General features: G+C 34.8%; 1 protein-coding gene across 1 annotated transcript; it reads left to right on the top strand.

The window, feature by feature from the left end:
* Positions 1 to 887: 887 nt before the first annotated feature.
* Positions 888 to 16,248, top strand: LOC111394683 (probable helicase MAGATAMA 3). The gene is made up of 20 exons (XM_023020622.1): positions 888 to 1,089; positions 1,239 to 1,398; positions 1,651 to 1,778; positions 2,164 to 2,361; positions 6,618 to 6,809; positions 7,031 to 7,066; positions 7,320 to 7,405; positions 7,579 to 7,629; positions 8,403 to 8,514; positions 8,591 to 8,696; positions 9,608 to 9,705; positions 9,780 to 9,893; positions 10,001 to 10,093; positions 10,402 to 10,455; positions 14,208 to 14,266; positions 14,360 to 14,444; positions 14,591 to 14,959; positions 15,105 to 15,227; positions 15,316 to 15,402; positions 15,704 to 16,248. The coding sequence occupies exons 1-20, from the start codon at positions 988 to 990 to the stop codon at positions 15,923 to 15,925; spliced, it is 2,475 nt and encodes an 824-aa protein (XP_022876390.1). The 5' UTR covers positions 888 to 987; the 3' UTR covers positions 15,926 to 16,248.
* The last annotated feature ends 371 nt before the right edge of the window (positions 16,249 to 16,619 follow it).

Raw genomic sequence — 16,619 nt, 5'->3', positions numbered from 1 at the left:
AATACGTGTCTAAATATTTATGTACAAGTAGCTTAATTCTTTCCTCAAAGATGCTCTTTTTTCTTTGGCATTAGAAAAATCAACTCGAGACATATGAAAAAGAATACGAAGAAATTGGAAAAAAATTATAAGCAAAATTTTTCTAAACACTCGAACCAAAAAAATTCTTAAGCAAACTTCTAACTTGGACATGGAAAAAAAAAATACTATGTCCATGTTTGATTTAAAAAAAAAAAAAATTACAATAAATTTTGATTAAAAATGATGAAATATATGATTGAAAACTTGATAAAAATTATAAACATTTTGAAATATATAATTGAAAATGAATTAATTTTTTTATTTTTCTAAAAAATGACTAGCAAACATGCTCTATCTAAAATATACACACACCAACCATCCATGAAGTATATAAATTTCAACAAGCATAAAAATTTGAAATGTAAGCCATTTTTATCCGGGATTAAAATCATATTTTTAGTATATTTTGATAAAAAGTTGATAAAATATAGTTAAAAATTTAAGATCTAATAAAGTATATAATTAAAATTAATTGTTAATTTTGATTTATAATAAATTCTATATTTTAATCCTCTTTCCATTTGAAACTAAAATAAAAATAAATAATTTATTTCATTAAACTCTTAACAAATTGCGTATATAATATAGCCCTTGAGCCCTTTTTTTTTGAAAAAATACATTTTTAAACAGTATTTTGATATCATTTCAACCACACATTCTTTAATAAAATAATATTACACAAAAATTTAATATTTTTTTTTATTTTTTAACCACACATTCCACGTCATTAAACTATTCAAAAATACATTTTCTAATAAAAAATGGGTTCAAACAAGGCATAATATACTATACACATCCCCTCTTCCCCTAAAACCCTGTTTTTAAGAACAAAACCCCGAGACTCTGCAGCTCCGACATCCCAACCCGGGCGCGGGACAATTGAGTACCGCCTGTGGGCTGTGAGATATGGCGGTGGACAAAAACCGAATTGAGGAAGAAGCCTGCATTCTCCGCTTCTACAAAATTGTCCTTAGCTGGGATTACCTTCGTCTACTCAAGGAATCCAATGTACTTTGTTCAATTTCTTAATTTTTAGGTTTATACTATATACTAACATTTTATGACTAATATTAGGGTATATAAAAATATGTGTGCGGTTTTTTTTGCTTATATGCGTTGGGCTCTCTTTGTGTCTTTTATTTTATTGAATTATTTAGAAGAAGAATTTTAATAAAAAGATTGGGGACGGGAGTGCTCTGGGATTGAAGGAAGTGAAGAGTTCGTACAAAGATGTTGATGATTATCTCTCAACCTTTGAGCCCCTGCTTTTCGAAGAAGTCAAAGCTCAGATTGTACAGGGAAAAGAGGAGGAAGACGGTATTTTTTCAGATTTTTTAGATTATATAGTTTTTCCCCTGGATTTTCCAGTTGACATATGATAAATTTATGATTTTCGGCATCTTAGTTGAAATTGATTTTGAATGTGAGTGTGTTAGTGTATTAAGTTTAATACATCCAAGTTTGACATGTATTCTTAATAAATTTGGAATTGATGTTTTCGGATCATTTTTTTTTTTTTTTTGCATAAAATAGACATGTATATGTAATAGGTGCTTTTTGACAATACAGAAATCGAATGGCAACAAGCAATTATAGCAGAATGCAGCGAAGTCAATGGTTTTTATTTACCTATGGTTATATGTTCAGACTCAAAATCCATATCACAGAATGATCTCTTGCTGCTTTCTAATAAGAAGGTAGGAGTTGGCTGTGTATCAATTTCGGTTTTCATATAGTGATTTGGAATTTAGTGGATTAGACTAACATTTAGTTCTATGCTTTCCGTTCTTTTTTGGAACCTCTATTGAGCCCTTGTTTGGTGTTAGCTTAAAAATCTAAATCAATGTCGACAATTGATTTTAATTACACATTTTATGGGATCAACAACTTTTCGACTACACATTTGATTGACTTCTATCAAAATCTACTAAAAAACTGATTTTTAACTATACCAAACGGGTTGAGTATTGATGCCTAATCTAATAATATATGTTAATGTGAACTGGAGACTTTAATAGTTTGATTAGATAAGTCAAAATATTTATTTTTGAGGATGTGTTGAATGCTTTATTGATTTTGCAGCTTGGTGAGGGTAAAGTGCTCCCTACTGCATATGCTTTTGCACTAGTTGAGCATTGTCAACATGATAAAATAAAACTTCGGCTGAATTTAAGTGGAGAACTCAAAGGATTAAGTACAGATGATGCTCAAACTTCTTCAAGGCTGTTGAACATGCGCCCTCTTGTGAGTGAAGTTCAGAAATACTTGTACATTCTGAAGGTAAATTTTCCAAATTCTTATGGAACTCTTAAGTTACAAAAATGAGTTTTATGTGCAAGTGATTTGAAAATGTGAGAATTTTTTTATGTAACTCCACTTAGGATGTGGATTTAAAGCTACTTGTGACCTGAATATGAGACTTCTCTTATGTTAAAAATAGGAGCTCATATTGATGTTAGTTTTTTTGTTTATCACGTTGTCATGTTCTGTATGTATAATTTGTGCCAGCTTCACATCAATATTCCTTAGAGACATTGAATAAATTAAGGAGGAAAAAATAGTTCTTGAATATAATGTATAAATGACATGTTCTTTGTTGATGTTGTGCCAGCGTTCAATTGAGTGAATGAAATAGTATATTCATGGGCAAAGCTTTGTGAAGTTGAGCCAAATTTACCCCCTTTAATATTCGAAAGTAGTTTATTTGGCAGTTCCGTCTAGAAAAGACTGCAGAAATCAACCAAGTATGATCTGCACTGGCAGCTAAAGGAGAAGTTATTTTCCAATTAGTTAAGTTGGTCTTTAGAGAAGTAGTTTTATCTGTGCTGCTGTAAATGTTTTCCCCAGAACTTGAGATTCAACCTTACAAATAATTTCCCTTTGATGGACAAATTTAACGTGTTGGCTCGTGTTATTACTGTTTTCTCTTTACACGTGTTTGTGCAAATTACATAATCTAATTTGCTACACGTGACTACACCATTTGTCGTTGTAACGATTCAATTTTTTTAAGATTTAAATCGTTACTAAAAGTTCCATTTAAACTTTAAGAAAAACATGGCATGCAACAAATATAAAATTATATAAAGGTAATTTACTCATTGTTACATAGAATAATTCCATATTCTTTAATTATAAAAAAACGAGGGTTTTCCTATGTCGCACCGTATTCATTTTCTAATTAAATAAACATTTCAAACATCATAACGTGAAATCTTGGTTCAGCCTATATTAAATAAAACATGAAAAAAAAAAACCAAATAAAACCTCTTTCAAACCCTAAATAACACAATCCACATAATAATATAACTAAAATAAATGCTGAAAATAAAATTTACAGTCACGTTACACCGAATTTAATTTATTAATTTCAAATATTCCGGCACCATGACTATAGCTTATTGCCCACCAAATTTATTTATTTCAACTGTGCAAGCCCATGAAATTGACGAGAACAAATTAATTAATAGAAGAAACTCATACCCAAATAAAATATATTCCAAATAAATGCTAAAACCCATGCATATCACATTTATTAGGTAAATAATAAAATGTTAATTCACTAATCACTGATTAAAATTTATAACCTAATAAATCATGTCTTAAATTTCTAAATAAAAATCCTTATGCAATAAACTAAGAAAATGCTGAAATTAAAAATGTCTCGGGTCACAAGTAACCACTTTTCGAAGTTGCATCAGAACACAGTTCAAACCTTGCTTGGAGGCATCGCTGTAGATTACAAATCCATCTAAACCTTCAGGTATTGTTAATACAGGAATCGAGACTAATCTCTACATAAGTTCTTGAAAATATTTTCACACTTTTCGTCGACTAAAAATTTACACCCTTTCTAGTCAATCGAGTCATTGGCCTTGCTATTTTTTAGAAATTCTCAATAAATCTTCTATAATAACCAGTGGACCCTAAAAAACTGCTAACTTCACCCATATACATTGGTCTAGGCCAATTTGTTAATGCTTCCACTTTAATTTGGTCTACCTCAATACCTGAGCAGTAACCACATGACCAAGAAAACCCACATATAATCACTCTTTCTTGAAAGTTTCAAGTACTTTTCGAAGTTGTTCCTCATCTTACTTTTTATCTTTGGAGTACACAAGTATTTCGTGAATCAATACTATGTCGAACTGGTCTAAGTATGATGGAACACTCAATTCATGAGATCCATAAATACAACTGGAGCATTGGTCAAATCAAAAGGCATTACAGTGAATTCATAATGCCAATAAAGAGTCCTGAAAACAGTTTTTTATATGTCGCTTGCCTTGACCTTCAGCTGATGATACCTCGACCTCAAATCGATCTTTGAAAATACTGTTGCATCCCTTAACTAGTCGAATAAATCTTACATTCTTAGCAGTGAGTATCTATTTTTGACAGTCAAATGATTCAATTCTCGATAGTCTGTGCACATCCTCATACTCCCGTCCTTCTTTCAAAAAGTAGTGGAGCATTCCCAAGGAGGTACAGTCGATCGACCTTTTTCACTAACTCTTCCAACTGTAACTTCAATTATTGAAGTTCTTTTGGTGCCATTCTGTATAGGACCTTAGAAATTGGTGCTGCTCCGTAAACCAAGTCGATTGTAAATTTCACCTGTCTATCTTGTATAATGCCTGTGGATGTTATAGAAAAACGTCTATAAAGTTTCGCACAACATTAATGGTCGTTTCTGTATGTTTGGACTCAGTGATATTAACTAAGTATCCTTGACATGACTCATTTTTCAGCATTTTCTCGGCCTGTAAAGCTGATACAAGGTGAGGTAGAGACTCGAACCTTGCCTCAAAGAAATGGACTTTTTCCACTCCTGCCCGATGAGATAACACTTCTCTCGTAACATCGAATGGTCGAGTGATTGTGTCCCAGCCAATCCATACCTAAAATGACATTGAATCTTTCATCTCTAAAAGGTATAAGTCTGCCAGTAGTGCCTTTCCATCAATCTCTAACTTCATATCCTTAGTTATCTGATTTGTGCAAAGAGTTCTTTCTGAAGGGATGCTAACCTCTGATGCGTTATTCGTTTTCACACATGCAATGTTAGACTTAGTGACGAAGGATGCAGAGATAAAAGAATTTGTATTCCCAAAGTCAAAAAGTACATAAGCAGGTGCATTAGATAATAGTAGAATACCTATTTTCGTGACTAAAGTGTTAGATTTAGCGACGGGGGATGCAAATCAAGAATATTACTTCTAATAACATTAAAATACCTATCATCACATTCGGATCCTGTTTCGCCTCATGCTAATTTAATGCAAAAATTCGAGCCTCTCCTTGTTCTTATTTTGATTGTCATCCTTCTTCTTTTGAAGCTCTGTGCAGTTGAAAGCAATGTATCTCGGCTTACCATACATAAGACACACGCCCTTCCCAAGTAAAGAATTCACCTCTATGGAGTTTATTACACTTAGGACAAGATACAATACTCCTGCTTGTCCCACTGATACAAACTACTATGCTTGGTCTTTTATTCTGCCAGTTACATCTGTCTTTATTTTGATCATTCCATTTTCTTTTTTCAAATGACTCCTTGCTCTGCTGAGCATACTGCTCAAACGTAGTCCTCTAATATGAAACAGTATGAGCCATCTCCAATATTTCATGATATGAAGTGAAGCGATAAGACATAATGATCATGCCAATCTTTGGGCGTAGTCCATTTTCGAATCTCCTAATTTTCTTAACTTCCTTATCTACCAAGTGTGGGACATAACTTGAGAGCTGCTCAAACTGTCTTTTGTAATCAGTAAGCGACATATCTCCCAACTTGAGCTATAGAAACTCTGATTCCCTAAAGTCTCTCAAAGCCTATGAAAAGTACTTTGCCATCACTTCGTCCTTAAACTGCTCCGAAGTCAGATTACACTGCTGCTCTTCAATCCTAGTACGTGAAACAGATTTTCATCAGTGACTGGCTTCTCTAACAAAGATGAATTCTGTGCATAGTACCTTGAACCTTCAAAAATATAAAATATAGCATCTAAAAAAATAAATTCTATTCTATAAATTTTATGGGGCCTCACAGTTGTAGCTAACAACTGATTAGAATAGTGAAGGCCTTTATTCTGTTACTCTCAAGTTTGTCAAGAATTTTTATTAGATTTCCTCTTGTTATGGACTGACTGCAACATCTTTTTAGTTTCATGAGAAACTGTGTTCGCTCAAGGTTGTCAAGAAATTTCTATTTGGTTTGCTTTTTTTTTGGATTGACTACATCTTTTTTAGTTTCACGAGAAACTGTGTCCCAGTGGCTTTATAAGATAACTGAGTTTCTCTCCTCTCATTTTCAGCAGTGCATTCCTTTCCTTGGTGAAGTGTTTATCTACTTGCTATTAGGAAAAAGAGATGCTTGTATGCTTTCTTAGTTACTTTGGTCATGGTGATTTAGCTCCTATTATTTTGTTTTGGTTCTGTATGGTCTAGAATACATTGTAGACATTCAATGACATGCAATATTGAATTCCTAACTCTCTTTCTTTTTCTCCATCTCATAATTTGATGCACAGATTTGCAGCTTATCCACTATAGTCCGTGAGTATGTTGCTATGCGGTCAGTTAGCTCCCTCCCATTTAAGGATTTGATTTTAACTGCTGCTGAGAGCAATTATACTGCTGAAGATCAAGCCTGGAAAATATCTAAACCCCTAACGGCATTTATTGAAGGCAATCACAACAAGTCGCAGCTAGAGGCCATACAGGTGAGTCCTTAGCAACTCACCCTAAGCTCACACCCTAAACTTGATTTCTTGCCGTCTCAACTATGTTTTCCTTTTGTGAATTCAAGATGAAGTGGATCTTTCATATTGATATAACTGCATATAGTTAAATATTGTTGTAGTTACTTGCATTTTTTATTCTTTAAAATGGTAGCGAATGTACAATTAACAGCTTTGCTCCTCTGTTCCTGAATTTGTTGCAGGCAGGTCTTTCACGTAAAACCTTCGTTTTGATACAGGTTTGACTTGTAACCTTCTGCTTCTAATTTTGACTGTTAGTTGTCATTTTTCATTTAATTATCCCATTACTCCAGTAGACAACACTATTGTGATCACATTGATTTGAAGATGCGTTCTAGCCGTAGATTATTTCAGAGCTAAAAAAATTGTGCCTAAACAAATGAATACAGATGCTTTGGAAAAACTATTATCATTTCTTGGATTCTTGTGAATACCTTTCAATATGTCTTTTAACAGCATGCTCCCTCTTAGGGCCCCCCAGGTACAGGAAAAACACAAACTATCCTTGGGCTTCTCAGTGCCATTTTGCATGCTACTCCTGCTAGAGTATCAAACAAGTAAGCATCTTTTTTTTGTTTTGTAGTTTTTTTGATTGATTAAGTGGATTGTTATTAACTTCTTACTACTTATGTTGATGTGATTCGTTGGTGGAAGAGAGCAACTGCTGAGTACTTTTAGCTCAATGTGGTAATGAATTAGTCTATTTTTCATTTTTATTTTTTGTATGCAGGGGCAAAATGACTGAAGTAAAACGTGGGCCAGAATTACCATTTTATGAAAAGTATGTTTATGCTGCTAGTCACTTATTTGATTGTTATTCAATGCCTGTACTTCTCATGAACATGTGTCCCTGGCTTCAATCATGCATCTTGTTGCGTTACCCATGATTCACTGGTTATTTTCCACAAATAAAAGAATGTGGGAAGGGAAATACCCCTATGAAAGTGCTAATCTTGATTCTTGTGAAGATAAAAACCATAATCAGGTGATTTTTTTCCTTCTAAATGAAGCAAAAATTAATCAAGTTAGTTTGTCTTGTTTAAAAACATGAGGTCGAATGAAATTCAGGATAAGAGCAACATATATGAACCGCATAAGTTGGAGCTCGCCTTATGATTTACATCAAGGTTATGCATGCCACTAGTTTATTTGCTTTGGAAAAAAATGTATTATTAGCTTTGTGCCACATTTATTCAATTGTTAAATATTTGTGTGGGGTTTGAACCATTTGAAAATGGACTTGAACCCCAATCTTCTGAATCTGAAAGGGCAAAGTTCTTAAATGCCCAATATCATATCAAAGATGACATGCGGTTTCTTGCTCAATTTCTTCTTTTTCTTTTTTAGGTGAGAAATTCCATAACTGACTGGCATTTGTATTCTCAAAGCCGTATGGCGAGTTGACAGTTATGTTTGTTTTTCCTCGTTTTCTTATGTGTTTATTCTACTTTAGCTGCAGTTAAAACAATTCCTAGTCAAAATACATTCACATGTTAACTACTATTGTTTTCCAAGGGGATCAATTCATGAGATATAATATTTTGATATTTGCAGATACAATCACTGGGAAAGAGCTTCTCCATGGTTGATTGGTATGAATCCTCGAGACGCACTGATGCCTATAAATGGTGATGATGGATTCTTCCCAACATCTGGCAATGACTTGGTATGTCCATTTCGTTTCTGAAACTGGTGATTCAGCTTTATTTTGGATATTGACATTAACTTTTAAACTCCTATAGAAACCAGAAGTGGTTAACTCCAGTCGGAAATATCGCGTTCGTGTTCTAGTATGTGCCCCATCAAATTCTGCTCTCGACGAGATTGTGCTGCGGCTCCTGCACACTGGTCAGAGTTTAATCTATTTGTGCAAGTGTTTTATCTTATGTAATGCATTCTAATTTGCCCTGGAATGTGAATAAACTTAATCTTGTTTGCTGACTCTTAAATCTGTACTATGATTGGGAGCTATCTCTTTGACTCAATCAACTGTTACGTGATTCCAAGCTTTTTAGGAGAAAAAATGTAAAAATCACTGAGAACTATTGTAACGTAGAGCAAAGTTCCCAATGAATGGTATAGATTGCATTATGTAGTCAACAAGAGGATACCTTCTTTTCTTCCATGTTGTTTGGTAGAAGTGTGAGGAGGTGGAAGGTACAGCTTTGGGATTTGGTATGAGATAGCAAATAAAAGAGAGTTAGCGAGGTAAACACTTAATGTGAAAATTTGGGGAACTGAGAATGAAAGAGATCTGGTTGAAAAGGTTGCACTTTAGCAACTTCCCCGACGAAAGCCACTTTGTGGAATGACACTTACTCAAAAGAAAGTGGATCCATTTTTCATGGAAATGGCATTTCTGAAAGATGTGGTTAGTATCAAAGGAAGGGCATCCCCGATATATCATGTGAAAACTGAATACTGGTTTGGTATTTAGGGGGTGTTTGATAGGCATTTTTATGTAAAAATGCATTTTAGAATAGTAAATTGATGTGAAATGTGTGGTTGAGAAATAAAGAAAAGTTTTTGATTTACGTGTAATATTATTTAATAAAGAATGTCTGGTTGAAAAGAAGAGAGAGAGAAATGCATTTTGAAAAAAAATGACTTCCAAACGGGGCCTTAATATAAACTGACTAGTTGCTTTATGCAATTTTACCTATTAGTGCACACCCTGAATCAAACACAAAGTTTCTTCACTGAGAAATAAATATTTTCTTTTGTGTGTAATTAGAGCCACTTCTTTGTTTATGTTGCAGGCATTCATGATGAAAATGATCATGCATACAATCCTAAAATAGTGCGTATTGGTCTTAAACCTCACCATTCTGTCCAAGCAGTCTCCATGGATTACTTGGTATGTTACCTTTCCACTAACTTCACAGCATTTCGACAGTTCAATATAGTTGAGCACAAATGGTACGATTTTAGGTAGAACAAAAACTTGCTGGTATGGACTCTCAAACTGGTGACAAGCAAAAGCAAGGAGGTGCAGCGAAGGATAAAGACAGTATCCGTGCTTCTATACTGGATGAAGCAGTGATTGTATGTGGTTTGGGCCTTTTTTCAGATTACACCTTTGAAACTTTGGTTCAATTGAAGCTTATAGTTAAGAGTAACTTGTGTTAAGTTGATAAGTTGATCATTGACAGGTGTTCTCCACACTTAGCTTTAGTGGTTCAGCTCTCTTCAGTAAATTAAATCGCGGTTTTGATGTGGTCATAATTGATGAAGCTGCTCAAGCTGTAAGATACATAATTGATTGTGAAATATGGATTTTAGTTTCTTTCACCTTCACACAGTTGATGTTGTTGTTAGTAGATATATTGTTGCTCTCATGTTTTCTATTCTTCATTTGATTTTATCCTTATATGTTTGTAATTAGTTTGATTAAATTTAACCAATTGGATAAATGGTACTTAGCCTTCCCTCTTCGCCTTATTATATAATGCTTTCTTTACATTTCCGGAATCTTGTTCTTTGTGCTATTACATTTACCATCTCATCATTACCCTTCTAATTTTCTTATTCTTTGATCTTTTGTTTATAACAGGTGGAACCGGCGACTCTCATTCCGTTGGCCAATGGATGCAAACAAGTATTCCTGGTATATACAATTGATTCATCATTGAATGACTAGTTTATACTATGAGTTAATCTTAATAAAAAGTATATGTTTGATGTGTGGATCTTTAAGATGCAACAATTTGATGCATGTTAGTGCTTCATTATCTCCAAAAATCTTAAAGTTGTGCCAGAAAAATGTAACAATAACGAGGGCTTAATTGTCATTACAGGTTTGGGTTGTTGTCAAAGATTAATTTTGATTCTTTGAATTTGATAAAGAGAGTATTGTGATTGGAACTATTTATATGTGCGTTAAATGGCTTTGGAAGCCTCAAATGATTGGCATCTCTTGTTGAATCTAAGTGGCTAAATCATTTGACTAACTTAAGATTGTAAACATTATTTATACGTGTATAGTCATAGGTGTTTGGGTTACTTTGTACAGTTTTTCATTCATATATGTGCCAATGTGATATATGTTAAAGGAACAAATATCTTGCGCTTTTGCCTGAAGTAATGCTGCAGCTGCTTCCCATACCTTAGAAAGTTTGGGAAGACAACGTCGTGTATTTCATTGAAAGGATGTCGAAGTTGGAAGGAGTGGATACTATCTTGGTAGTGGTTGATCAGATTAAGTAAATATGTGCATTTTATGGGCTTAAACATTCATTTACAGCATATTTAGTGGCAGGCGTGTGTGTGAGAGAAATATGCGGTTACATGGTATTCCTTAGTCAATTGTTTCTGACAAAGATAAGGTTTGGCAAGGTTTTCATGAGTCATATTTTGTCAGACTTGTTTTGATTGCAAGGAGCGGTGTGGAAACGACCTTCAAATAGATGACCAAGGAAAAATGCTCAATCAAAATTTAGAGACTTATCCTTGTTCCTTCCAATCAACTAAGCAAAAACAGTGGGTGGCAACTGCTGCTTTGGGCAGAATTCTTGTACAATTCATCTTATCACTCTTCATCTCAGATTACTTCATTTCAAATTGTCTATGGTCGTGAACGGTCTCCTCTGTTACAATTTGAGAGGGCGTCGAAGTGAACTCCGAGGCGGTGCACTTAAAGCACATCTTTATCATACACGATAAAAGATGAAATTGGCTGATGATAAACATTGAAAGAATGTAAAATTGGAGATCGGCAAAATGATGTATCTTCAGATCATATCGTATATGATTTCTAGCATCACAACCCAATGAGAAGCTTACTCCTTGATATTATCATCATTATCAAATTTTATTATGCATTGATCCTGTAGCTTATAAATTGTAATTATCTTGAGTCATCATATATCCAACCAGTATTTCACGTCTCACTACTACGTACGGGCAGTCGGGCACCGAAAACATGCCATTGGATATGCCTCTTCCTTGGTAGCTTAATGATGAATTAGAATTGGTAGTAGAACTCGAGGTTGTAGTGGATGTGCAACAATTCTAACAGACTATTTCAAGGTTCAAAGACACTGATCTAGTGGAAGGAATTGAGGCGAATTGTTAATTCAACGACAATACCCCTCATTTCACCTTGAGGACAAGGTGAATGTTTGGGAGGGGAGTATTGATAGACACCCTAATCGTTATACATATGTGCGTTGGGAAAGAACGATATTGCTAACATGGGAAGGGATTGAATTACTCCATTCACTTAGTTCATTAAGTTTCCACTAGCGATTACAAGAAGATGTTGCTGGTATTGGAAGGGAATGAACTATTCCTATTCTTCAGTTCCACTAGTTAGTTATTTGAAGGTGATGATTACATGAAGGTAGTTTGGTAATTCATTTAGGAAATAGTTGGTGACAAAAAATAAATAAGTGATGGTAGGCTAAGGAGAGGGAAAAAGAAGTCTCTTGTAGGAAAAAAACATTGGGTTTTGAAGGGACCGGTGGCTTTGGTGTTGTGGCAAAATGTTGAAATATGTTGGATTGCAACATTTATGCAGTGAATAAAATTTCGTTGAAGGTTGCAAAATTTAAATTTTGAGTAGTAGGTTTCAAACACAAAATCTTAGAGTTGCATGTTCTATCTACTATTTAGTTTTGACGAAGATCGTTAATAGAACTAAGCACCTCATTGGATTCTTACAACAAATGATGTAGGATAATCTATTAAGGATAATTTTATTAGCTATTTTATAAGTCTATCAATCCTGAACATTTCATGAAAACAAGGGTGTGGAAAGTTGAAATCATAAAAGTAACATCAGTATAGCTTGTATAGAAAATGTATCGAAGTGTAACAACAATCTTAACAGTTAAGTGACATCCTAAGCAACATGGTGCAACGGATGTGACCATTCTACTTTCTCGTGTGGCATTTAGCTCCTCAAATGTTTCCCCTTGTTGTCTAAGTTAAATCAGCATCCAACAATTGGTGGTGCTATGCTGTGCGATAGTTGGTGCAGCTACTTAACCAACAAGACAAAATGATGTAATGGATTTGACTATTCTAAGTTCTCGTGTGGTATTTGGCTCAATTGCTGCCCCTTGCAGTCTAAGTTAAATCAGTCTTCAACAATTGGTGACATTATGTGTGCAATAGTTGGCCCAACCATTTTACCAATAAGACAAGAAAGAGAAAACTCACACGTGCTCGAAGATGAACAAGAGGGTTAAGTAAATATACACTTTGTATTGCAATTCTCAAATGCTTCTTTATGACTCCCTCACCTAAGATCTCACTTCATTTCTTTATGGCCAACCTGGTTACATATGAGGCTACCTTGGCCTCTATTTATAGTTGGGCATTTATAAGATCCTATAGTGGAGAGTGGTTAAATCGACGTTTCTATCAAGATATTATATTGAATTCTCCTAGAAAGGTTGTATATTCAACCTTCTATATACTTGCTACAATTTTCCTACACAGAATATTCTAGAATTTCGTCTTTACAATATTTCTACTTTTTCTTGCAACATTCTAGAAGATTCTTGTATGGAACATTCTAGCTTTACGAACAATTCTAGAATGTTGTGGAATCCCACCTCAAAACATAAGTTGTGCAGGCCGTTTGACTGCTTTCATACAACTGCCTGTCTATGTCCGTGTCTGTTAAGCGCCCAGGCTTTGACTGTCTCTGTTTGTGCCCAATTGTCAGCTGTGTCTGCCTGTGCAAGCTTTTGCATTTGCCTTCAATTGCTTTGGGCCTTCTCACCGTCTCCAGCAATTTCCCACCCTTTGGTCCCTCGCATGCAGCTCTTCGAACTCTCCAGTTTCTCTCCTATAGTTTGCATCATGGTCCAGCCCTTGAGCTGCCAGAACGTGACAACAGGTTGCAACAGCGGTTGCACAGGATATTGACATTAGTAGGTTAGCCTCCACTGGCAAGAGATCACAATGTACAGGCTCTCTAACTTGTCCCAGGAACTGCAGTTTAACGTGTCTAAGATATGTAAGACATGATTATTCTAGTCAAAACATTAATGAGCAAAGTTCGGAAATTTCTTACCCTGATGTTTCTTAGAAATTGTTTGTCTGCTCTACTCAAGTATTCAGGTTGTTTATTCAATTCACTGTTAGCTATTTTATGTACATGACAAATGTTTTTTAAAGATCCTGCATGGAAAACAGCCATCCAAATCAGTATTCTAATTTTTGGCCATATTACCAGCAGAAACACTTCAAGATGTAAAATTTGTATATACTAATGACCCAATGTAACAACCGATATATGCTAAATGGTTAAACTGTTATTTTCGGGTATTTTAGCATGTAGACCTTGTATTATTCCATACAAGTTTACTTTGATAACTTGTCCATGTCATAATACACTATCTGATCCAGGTGGGGGATCCAGTGCAGTTGCCAGCTACTGTAGTCTCCCCTATTGCAGAAAAATTTGGGTAAGAGCAGCAACATGTTAAGAGAACTAGTATTTTCTGGACATCCAGTGTTTTCTAATTATATATTTCCAATTTCTGGAAACTCTGTTGTAGATATGGCATGAGCTTATTTAAAAGATTCCAGAAAGCTGGCTATCCAGTACAGATGCTGAAGACCCAATATCGCATGCATCCAGAGGTAACATATTATATCTTAAGATTTGGAAATCTCATCGATAACATGTATGCATATTCATTCTACAGGTTAACGTGTGGTCTTCTGTTTGTTACTAGTTTCCATTTCATAATTGCACAAACTCAGTTCTAATCCAATTATCATGTCAGATTAGAAGCTTTCCTTCAAGTGAATTTTATGATGAGGCGCTAGAAGATGGACCTGATGTCCAAGACCAGACAAAGCGCTCTTGGCATGAGTTTCGATGCTTCGGACCTTTTTGTTTCTTTGACATTCATGATGGAAACGAGTCCCAACCGTCAGGACTTGGCTCTTGGGTAAACGTTGACGAGGTTGAGTTTGTCCTCTCTTTGTATAGTAAATTGGTGAGCAGATATCCAGAACTAAAGTCAAGTTCCCGACTCGCAATAATATCGCCATATAGACATCAAGTCAAGCTTCTCAGAGAAAATTTTCGTAAGACTTTCGGCGTGGAGTCGGATAAAGTGGTAGATATCAACACTGTTGATGGATTTCAGGCACGTAGTTTCATTTCGTTGTTAAATTACATGGATTAAATTTGGTATGGACCTAATTTTGATGATGGTCATACATTAAGCCCCTTTATCATTCACTTGTGCTAGAGATGATTCTTGATTAAGTTGAACAAATACTCTTTTACAGGGACGTGAAAAAGATGTTGCTATCTTTTCATGTGTTCGGGCCAGTAAAGATAAAGGCATTGGATTTGTTGCTGATTTTCGCCGAATGAATGTTGGCATAACTAGAGCCAGATCATCTGTCCTGGTATAGCTTTATCAAATTTAAATGATTGGCTCTTATATTCACAGAAATTTGTCCCCTGATTTCAAGAAAACTTCTATTACTATACTAGGTTGTGGGTTCTGCATCGACATTGAAAAGAGACGACCATTGGAAGAACCTGGTTGAAAGTGCGGAACAGAGAAATGTACTGATCAAGGTAGAGTGTCCACTTAAGTGGCAAATTATCCCAGAACATGATATCCCTGCATAGTACATGCTTGTGAAGCGACAACACTTGTTCTCCCTGTATGCACCAAGTTTTATTTTATCATTTTTTTTGAATCCTACTTTTGACATTGTGAGAAGAAGGATCGTATGATTAGTAAGAATCTCCTAATGCTTCTGATCTGATCTTGAATTCCTTCATTACAGCAATGCTTTGATCTCAGTTGCACAAGTCACAACTGTCTAAAAGTTCCTGTATCTGAAAATTCTCCTTTTTTGATAATAACACTCAGGTTGCAAAGCCCTACAATGAATTTTTCAGTGAGTCGAATCTCAAATCGATGGAAGTAAAGGAATCCATGCAAGAGGGACCCGAGGCCCCTAATGATGATATGGAAGTGGATGTGCCCATTGATGGATTTGCTAGCAATGCCGACCAGGCACTACCAGAGGATAATGACTGGGGAGATGCCGGAGAAGGAGAGGGTTTTGATGTTGGCTTTGACGAGGACTAAGATCAGCTAATTGTTTCTGTAGCCTTCTGGTAAGTTGGCAGTTTTTTTCAGCATAAAATGGCTCATAGAGCTATATCACTTCACATAATTGGTTATGCTTATTTTTCTACAACCAAAATCAATATGCAGAACTAGGCACTGAACGATTTGTATTATTGTTTATTCATTATTCAGAAAACTTATTTTTGAACTTATGTTTAACGGTTAAGTTCATGTAAATTTTTCAAAATGGGCCTGTAAACATAGTGCCAAACAACTCTTTGTGACAAATTTTGAGAGTTTAAACGGATTTATTCATAGTTATTGACATTTATTACCAAGGACATGTTTGTCCCCAAAACATGCGTGTTTGAAAGGATAGAGAACTGTCGCATTATTTATCAAGGAAACATGTCGGTACTTTTTGTTAGTTCTGGTTGCTATTGTTTTCATTATTGCATATAGTAACTTGATTGTTACAAAATAAAAGGTCCTTTGAGCACATGGTTTAAAGGCATACAGTTCATGAATTTTTGAATATCTTTACTTGTACAAAATAAAGCACTAAATTGACATTCAATAAATGATAAATAGGGGTGGATATGATTCCATTTGATTTTGGTTCCAAGAAAATTGAATCAAACAATGGACCAATAATTTTTTTTTGATATTGGAATCAAATGATCATTTTTTTTTTTTTTTTGGTAAGATATGA

This window comes from Olea europaea, chromosome 5 (assembly GCF_002742605.1).
Source record: "Olea europaea var. sylvestris chromosome 5, O_europaea_v1, whole genome shotgun sequence".
Classification (NCBI taxonomy): domain Eukaryota; kingdom Viridiplantae; phylum Streptophyta; class Magnoliopsida; order Lamiales; family Oleaceae; genus Olea; species Olea europaea.
Note: the sequence above shows the minus strand (reverse complement) of the source record. Positions and strands in the feature narration are given on the sequence as shown.

Excerpts from the sequence above, each read along its gene's own strand:
- LOC111394683 (XM_023020622.1), top strand. The coding sequence starts at position 988 with ATGGCGGTGGACAAAAACCGAATTGAGGAAGAAGCCTGCATTCTCCGC. Across the intron at positions 6,810-7,030 it reads CGCAGCTAGAGGCCATACAG|GCAGGTCTTTCACGTAAAAC; the intron begins GTGAGTCCTTAG and ends AATTTGTTGCAG. Across the intron at positions 9,706-9,779 it reads CAGTCTCCATGGATTACTTG|GTAGAACAAAAACTTGCTGG; the intron begins GTATGTTACCTT and ends GTACGATTTTAG.